This window comes from Vigna umbellata, chromosome 4 (assembly GCF_029865625.1).
Source record: "Vigna umbellata cultivar VRB3 chromosome 4, Vumbellata_1.0, whole genome shotgun sequence".
NCBI lineage: Eukaryota > Viridiplantae > Streptophyta > Magnoliopsida > Fabales > Fabaceae > Vigna > Vigna umbellata.
In genome coordinates, this window is record NC_142168.1 from 44,593,974 (window position 1) to 44,603,034 (window position 9,061).

The 9,061-nt window shown below is 32.9% G+C and overlaps 1 protein-coding gene across 1 annotated transcript; it reads right to left on the reverse strand.

Moving 5' to 3' along the window:
* Positions 1 to 3,088: 3,088 nt before the first annotated feature.
* Positions 3,089 to 4,079, reverse strand: LOC124825991 (uncharacterized). The gene has a single exon (XM_047298745.2). It carries the CDS (start codon positions 4,077 to 4,079, stop codon positions 3,135 to 3,137), a length of 945 nt encoding a protein of 314 aa, XP_047154701.2. The 3' UTR covers positions 3,089 to 3,134.
* Positions 4,080 to 9,061: the final 4,982 nt, after the last annotated feature.

The window sequence follows — 9,061 nt, forward strand, 5'->3', positions numbered from 1 at the left end:
GAAATGTTAAGAAAGAAATGATTTAGATATATTTCAATATTCATCATATTTAATTCTAGTAGAGAATATCTTTAATATTTTCTTAATTGAATAATTATTCGTCTAACCTTATTATTAAATAAAATAAATCTTTTAAATTAATAAACTATTTTATCTCAAATCATAATTAAAACAAAATAAATCTTCTAAATTTGTAACATCCCAAATTTTTTTTCATAGTGTTTAACTACTATAGGATATATCACATTCGTGATATTACATAACAGTTAACTCGAGGAAACTATATAAATTCCCATTACAATTATTCATAAATAATTTATACTAGAAAACTTTATATATACACTAGAAGAATACCTACTACACTGACCCAAAAGTGTAAGATAAACTTTGCAAACAAAAGGAAAAGTTGAAACGTCTTAATCTAAGTTTCAGCTTCACTTCCAACAAGCACCTGCTCTCCGGAGACACCACTTAAGCTCACACCATTAAGGTGATCATTCAAAAGAGAAACATACATAAAGACAAACAACACAAACACAAAGGTAAGCTAAAATATCAAAATATTATACATACATGTTAAAACAATAACAATATACATCCATATTATGAATCAAACAACATCTAAAATAATTCCATGAACCTTGTACTCTAACTATCCGGATAAATGTATTAATGTCGGACTCATGGGGAACCTACACCCGTGTATGGTGAAGAAACTTGCTCAGAATAACAATAACCACAACCTCAACTACCACCAATAATGTCATACACCAAGGTTAATCCGTCAAACATCTATGGCCAAAACCAGTGACTATAGACTAGGACCTCCAACTACTCTTCATGACATAATCACCCATTTCTACTATAGATGGGGTTATTGAGAGTGTTAAGATCATTCCCCAATCCATGAGCCCCTACCTCAATACATTACACAACATAACCAACATAGGATACTCCTCATTGGAATTCCTTTCTCCACAGCATTTCATTCACACTTTGATCATCTCATAATACTTTGCATCCAAACATATGAGTCCATGAAACATACACAAAAGAACCAGAAACAACCCCATCAGGTATCACAAAGTAGTTGATAATAAAATTGATTCTCCATTGCATAATGAAATTGGTAATAAAATTACTTAGGATCATAAGAGAACAATGAAAAACATATATCATATATATACAAGTGAATCTGGTTTAGATTGGTCAGAATTACACATTACAAGTAGCATTAATCGATTAAATTGGTAATCTAATATGTTAAGACAAGCCAGAATTCACATAAAGCAAAACAGGCAAAAGCTGCTCATTTTAATCTATTATGTTACTAACATAATCAATTAGAATAAAGTGTCTGTTTTAATCTATTATGTTACTAACATAATTGATTAGACTATAGTTTTTGTTTTAATATATTATGTTAGTGTCATAATCGATTAAAACCAAAAACTATGGCCAAATCAATGATTATGACTTTGCACACTTTTCCCACAACTTTATTTGATTCTTAGGACCCTCTAAATGCAGAGAAAACTTAGAAAATACCACTCTAACTCAAAATAACCATGAAAAACTCAGCAACTACTCTAAACCATCTAAACTCAATTGTATACCTTTCATACCAAATTTATGAAACTTAACAGCTTGAACAAGTCATAAATGACTTTATGACAGACCCCAAAGCATCCTACATACCCCAGACTTTCTAATTCAAAATCTCACTAGTCAAAACCCCTTCAAAATAGCTTCAAATCAAGTTAAACTCAACATAATTTACTGTTAATAGTTTTACTTCAACTTTCTACCCTTCTCAACACTCAAACAAGTTCTAAATAACCTAATGACAATCCTAAAAGTCCAATTTCCCTCTTCTTACTACTAACTCAAAATTTCCTTTACCAAAACCCCTTAATTATACATAAAACCTTTTAATACCACCCCATTGACTCATATCTAGTTTCATATCAAATTTAGAGGAATAAGGAACAAAAAGACTCCACAAGATTTAAATGGACTAAACATCAACCACAAACATCAAGTTTCTCTCTAAAACCATTCCTATAAAAATTCACCTATTAAAATCCCCAATTAAGACAAAAAAGGAACTGAAACTTACTTGCTCTATTATAGAACCTGATCAGATAGATGTGGAGATTACCTCGCTCTAATCTCCTAGGTATCTCTTAATCGTCAAATAGATGATCGAGGAGTTAAAAAAGTTAGAGATAAGGTATAAAGAACTAAGAGAAAGAGTTTTAGAGAGATGAAATATGTTTTAAGTAATGAGACGAGTTTAAAAACTTCTATTTATATTATTGAATTATTTTAAAATATAATACTCGGTCTCATTATTTTAAAACACATATCAACTCTAATACTCTATTTTTTAGATTCTTACAAAATTAAATAAACAATAAATTTATTTATTTTTTACTTAAAAAAATCTATAATCTCATTTATTTATTTTCTTAATTATTACAATTTTCAAGGACACTCCTTTAGGAAACAATCTTTCCCCTTTATGAAAGACAAAATTCGAGAACTTTCGAAATTACTTATGTATGGACAAATTGTAAAAAAACATTCATTATTCATTATTTATATATTGTATATTAAAAAAGTTTAGAAGGAAAAATTTAGACAAACCATGTTATTGTTTTCGTTTAAAAAATTCGTATCATTTTTCCTTTTAAATTAGGTATTTAATAAATTAAGCTTTTTTTTTTATTGAAGTCCGAAAATAAAATATCTATCGGCATGATTAGATTTTCAGACACTTCAAAACGAAAATTGTTCCCTCGTACAAGCCAAGGACGCGGGCTATATCAGAAAAAGAACATCAAGAACAGGAATAATTCATAGAGTCTACTACAATTATTTTTGAACAAATTTTAATAATCCTTTTAAACCATGAATAATTAGAGAGAAAAAATATTATAGAGTGCAAATGATAGATACTCGCAATGAACATGTGAAACCAAAATTCTGCACTTTTTACTGCAAGATGAAACCTCCATTACCTAAACAAAGAAGCATGAACTAAGTAGATGCCAAAAACTAAGTTAGTGTTAAAGAAACACGACATATGGTATAACAATAACACAAAACCAAGTTCAGTCAAAAGTAAGCATTCAGAAAAGCATGTCATAGTAATTGGCTTGAGGCAATGCGTTCAAAGGTCCTCCTCCTTGGTGCTGATTTTGATATTCATGAGGTTGACTGCTACAACCCACAGGATTATCACATCCTTCATTAGAAAGTTCCCTAATCAATTCCTCAACCTCCAGCTCACTGAATAGATTGGTTGAATTCAGTGGCACATCAACTGCTTCATAATTCTTATCATAAAGTTCCATAAAATCTCCAAGCAATGGTTGACTTTGAGAGATGTTTTGCAAACAATTGACTTGGTTTGGATGTGAGGTGGTAGCAGTAGCATTTTCCTGAGCCATGTTTGACACAGAACTAAACCCAGCATCATCACCACCACCCTCTTGCATGTTTCTCAACAAATAACTAATTTCATTATCAAGTGCCTGGATTGGAGTTTGGATGATTTGGCCGTGTGAGAAATTCTGCATCAAACTGGGTACATTCTTGTGGTTCTTCAGCAATTTAATTCCCTCATCACAAGCTTCAATTTTGGCCTCCACACGAGCACACAAGGCCCTCAATTGATCCTCTTCCATGTTCACGAAACTTGGATCCCAAGTTGGGTACTTGATGCTTCTGATTTGTTTATGCACTTTGGAAATCTCAGCTTCAATCATGTTCTTTCTGTTCTTAAAAAACTCTTCAATACCGTAAGTCTTGTGAGGTCTCTCTTTCTTTAATTGAGTTTCATAGTACTTTTGAATCATGGAATGTATCTCTACAGGGTTTTCGGGCGAAGTCACTGCTTCAACATCACCATTACCATCAGCATTATCATCGTACATAATCAAACAGTGCTCACCACCACACCTCTTCGAAAATTCCGAGATTTTCTTCATTAGCCCTGTCTTTCTTCGCAAGAAAGTTGTCTTGCGGGATCTTTCATTGGAGATTTGTTTTAAGGTTATTCTTGCGCGACCCATATTCTGCAACACAGCACATACCAAAAACAATTCAATAGCAACCAATAAAACTGAACAGTAACATATAGTAAAAATAAACCTCAGATGAATTCAACAACAATAGTTTCTGTGAAAGTATACCTCTGAAGATGATCGGGGTCACCAACGATGACTCTGGTAAAAGTGGAGGCTTGACTTGCGTGGGAAGAAGATGAAGAAGTGATCTTGGGGCTCCTTTTTTGTTACTCCACGCATCACTCCATTCTATTTTGTGGCAGTGAGAAGAAGATGATGAAGAATTCAACAAGAACAATGGAAGAACAAAAGGAGAATGTGAAGTGGAAAAGTATAAGGTAAAAGAATGAGACTTCTCCAAGAAACCAAATCTGTTTGAAATATTTAATGCACAGTAACAAATATAAAATTTGATACATAAATTTCAATCAAAAATATATCATTATAATCCATCATTCAATGTAATTAGCTTGAAATTAATGAATAACAACTAATTTTTATAAATTGGATTGGATGATTGAAATCAAATTTAGATTAAAATGTTTAAGATGTCACCGTTGATTCAATGGGACAAATATTCTTTTATGAATGATTAGACTTTTCTCTTTCTACTGCATTAATTATTTCTAATTTTTTTTATCATATCATAACAAATGTAGTAAATTCTGTCTTTTAATACTTTCTCACTGATCATCTAACTCTTTATTTCTTTTATGTTTTTATGTCATATTTATTTATTGTCTTTCTTCTAAAATTATATTTTTACCGCCTTTTTTTTTCCTTCTCCCGGTCTAAAATACCAAACTTTATTACTCGGTTGAAATAAGCAAGTAATAAAATTTTAGAACCTATCATTTACCTATTACAGATCTGAAATTTACCTCAATCCAAATTGATCTCATAACATAATTCACTTATCATTTATTTCAAATTTCATGCTAACAATTCATTCTTTATTTTCTATTGTACTAGCATAACATTCAATTACCTTATTTTCATCAAACACATCAAAGTGTGACATTCATTACTCCATACACAAACCTTAAATCAAAGATCCAAACATTCAAACCAATAAGACCAACTATCAAAATTTTAGTTTCATCAAACGATTAAACAGGATAGTGTCCAATGCTGGATAAGTGGCATCCGATGTAAAACCCGAAGAAAATAATAAAAATAGAATTATAATAGTCTAAATTTTTTTGTCGATGTTATAATTATTTTTGTCAAATAAATAAATTAATGTTTGGTTTTCTTTATTTATTATTTTAATAATATATGGTATGGCTTGTATGATTTACATAGGTATTTTTGTATATAACTTTAAGTGAATTTGAATTGGCTTAATGGTATGTGTATTGTGTTGTTGTGTAGGTGGTGTCCAAGACCAAGGGGTTCGACCTTCATAAGACTTAGGTGAGTTTATTTTTCATTTGGCTAATTTCCTTTATATTCTTGCACGAAGTAGGGCTCACGGATGTTATTGTTTTTCTTTTTGGGTGCATGCATGTAGGGCCCATAGGTGTTAATTGGTTTTTCGATGCATGGTCGAGTGAGGCCATGGTTTAGTGAGTGAAAGTTTATGTAAAGAGAAGAATTAAATCACGTGAATGCTTAGAATTGGGCGAACAATATAGCAACATTTTCTTTTAGAGGCGTGCTCCTTGCACCTCCATAACTTCAGTTGCACCTCCATTATATGTTATTACCCTTACATTTTGCATTGGTGTGTGAGTTAACGAGAGTTAATGATTTAGTAATGATAGGTTTACTTTTTTACCAACCAAGGATGAAGTTCGATATACATATCTGCACTCCCTGGTTTCGACATTCACTTTACATTTCTTATTCCCTTCTCTTATTCTTATTCTTTGTTTTCTGTGTTGTGCATTCCAGTGATTTCAGTGATAGTCCTTGATAATTCTCCAAACTTACATATTTTTCTGTGTTTAGGAGTGTTTATTAGATTCTTTTAGTTTCTTATTGTTTAGAATTAGGATAGATTTAGGTTTTTCTTTAAAATCTTAGTTTTGTAAAATTTTAGTTAAAAATAGGTTTTTAGGAGTATATATTTTTAGTCTTTGTTAATAAATAGGAAATTAGTATTTTTGGAAAATATTTTAATAAAAATTCTTTTCTTTATTTTGCTTAAATAGGTTTTTAATTTTTGTTGTCTTTGTCTTTAATTTCTAATTGCTCTTTCTGTTCATAGTTGAAATGAAATTCCAGGATTGGGCCTTGATTGGGCTGGCTGTTCTACACTATTGGATTTGACGCTGCTGATGAAGGACGCTTGTCGGGGATTTTTTTTGGGAGATTGCTCCCTCCACCACCCCAAGTACTTCCTACACCTTCTCACTATTTTTTTAATTCCAAAAATACCTTACGTTAATTTAACTTTTACCAAGTAATCCCTACACCTCCTCACTACCAAAGAGTTCGACAGTCATACCCACATCAAGAAAAACTACATGAGGCTTTGATTTGAAGAGCCGCTTTCGCGACTTGCTCTAAGCCACTCGAACAAGGATATTTGTAGGATGCATGTCTGCATGAATGAAGTTGTCCACCTGAAAGAAGACATTGCAATGTCTAGGAAGTTAGAACTTTATAATGTTACAGTTTAAAACTATTACCAGAAGTCAAATTTTTTTCCGTTCAAATTAAGGATTAGGAGATGCATGATCAGATTACTATTATCAACAGAACTAAGACGTTCCTTCAAAAAACAAACTATTATTTTGGACAAAAGAAAATTCAGTATGACTGATAAGGCAAAGAAAACTCAATAAATAATATACAGAGTAGATCTAAACAACCAAAAGGCCATGTAAACATCACCATACTTCATGAATATCCAACAAAGAAACCCTCTAAATCTAATCTATAATGATATGAAAAATCAGTTTATCACACAGTAAAGACAATTTCTAGAAAGAGTTAATAATTATTAAAAGACATGGTTTGCTATTGTTTTAAATAAAAACAAGCATTACAACAATTCGTGGGAGATTTGAGGTCATCAATCGTGATGAGTTATGCTTTATGTTGCAAAACAAATAAAGATACTTTACCAGAAACATTTTCAGAAGTACGTGAGTCCCAATATGAGCAATAGAAGATTTAAGCCGTTCATGTCCTTGAAGATCATCAACATAATAGGCGACACTCTCACCCTTCTCATATGTTTCCACCAAAACAGCGGGGTGCACTAGTGGATAGACAAGCTTAGGGAAAGAAGCATCCTTCCATCTACGGAAATTATTCTTGAACGAATGTCGAGATCCGTTTGTCCTTCAACGGATGTCAATATCCATGCATGGATGTTGACATCCGTTTAAGAATTCAACGCATATTCACATCCGTTTAAATATTACTGAAGGACAAAAAAGGAATGAGGAGGTGCAGGGAGCAATGTGTGGTGGTGGAGAGAGTAACTCTCCGCTGCCGGGCTGCTACTGCTGCAATGGAACTCCAACTTTAGTGAAACACGTCTTTTGGCTTGGCTGCCACATTTTGAGTACATTGGGCCATTGGCTGGATAATTGGAAGTTGCTCTTGATGGGATACTGATGATGGTTGATGAAGAGTGGGCCGTTGCTGCCACAGTTTGGGAATTAGGCCTGCATTGTAATTGATGTTGTGCGTTTTGAAGGCTGGCAGATTTAGTTGAAAAGGAAATGGGCTTATTCTGCACGGGCCAGAGATTAATGAAACACAACGTTTCAGTCTTAGCAGAAGCTGTCCTGCTTTGGGGTTCTTACTACGCAATTCATTTGGAAGAAAAGGTAGCTTTCTTCCAGCTAGGGTTCCTAAGAGCAATTAGAGAGAAGTGAGATGAAGAGAAAAGACAAAGCTTATGCTCAAGTCACTGATCCTTCCCGGAGAAGAAGCTGCCTAGAGAAGAAGTTGATCAAAGAGAAGATGATAGGAGGGCTGTCGAGAAGATTAGAAGGAGATCGTGAACAGAGGACGTTGGATCAAAGGAGTGCGAAGCGTCGACAATTAGTCCTTTTCACTTTCCCTTTTCCCTCTTTCATTTTTTTTCTTCCTTCTTCGACCCTATAAAAGGGCATGTATATAGACAGTGTGAGAAAAACGCGGAGGCTGAGAGGTTCCGCGAGAGCGAGTTCTAGGGTTTTATCGCGCTTTTAGTAGAGTAGATTCGAGTTCTTGTGCGTTGTGTTCCTACTCACGCATTCTGTTCCGTATTTTTTTGTAACTTTTGTGTTTCATTAATAATACTTCCTTCTACTTTGATATTTCTCTGTGTTGAGTGCTGTATGATTCTGAGTTCGATTTTCTTTGCAATGTTTCTGCGTTCTTGGTTGATTATGTACATATTTTTCATGTTTTGATTTGAAAATGAGTTGAACTCGTAACTCTACACATCTGAAATTCCTTAGGGAATTACATGACTCCGCTGTGAGCATGACTTATTAAGATGTCTTCTCGAGTTAGAGTTGAGTTCAACGATAAAAAAGATATTGTTTTAGAGTAGTTGTTTTACTTTGAAAATTTGATTTGGACTCTATGACTCCACATAGCTGAAATTCCTTAGAGAATTACATGACTCCATAGTGAGCATGACTTATCGAGATGTCTTCTCGAGTTTGGAGATGAGTCCAATAAAAGAAAAATATTGTAATTCATATTTTTGCTTGTGTCAGTTCATTTCAATTAGGATTTTGTATGTTTTAGAGTAGATTGCATTTTAATTGCATTTAGATTAGGTTCTACATCTAGTATTGGTTAGAAACTTGAATTAGGATTTGAATTTGCTGTAATTTGGTATAGTAAGTAGACATTTACACAATCTAAGTTTTGATTTGGAATTTAAATACCACATAGTGGGTATAACTGTCCAGGATGTCTTCCTGAGTTGTAAATGACTACTTTTCTACACTAATCTTGGCACTTTTGATTCTTATTCATTAGTCTAAGCAACAAATTTGTTTCTACTTGTTAATTTAGGTGTTTGTTCATTT

Bases quoted from the DNA above. Each gene is read 5' to 3' on its own strand.
- LOC124825991 (XM_047298745.2), bottom strand. From the start codon at position 4,079: ATGGGTCGCGCAAGAATAACCTTAAAACAAATCTCCAATGAAAGATCC.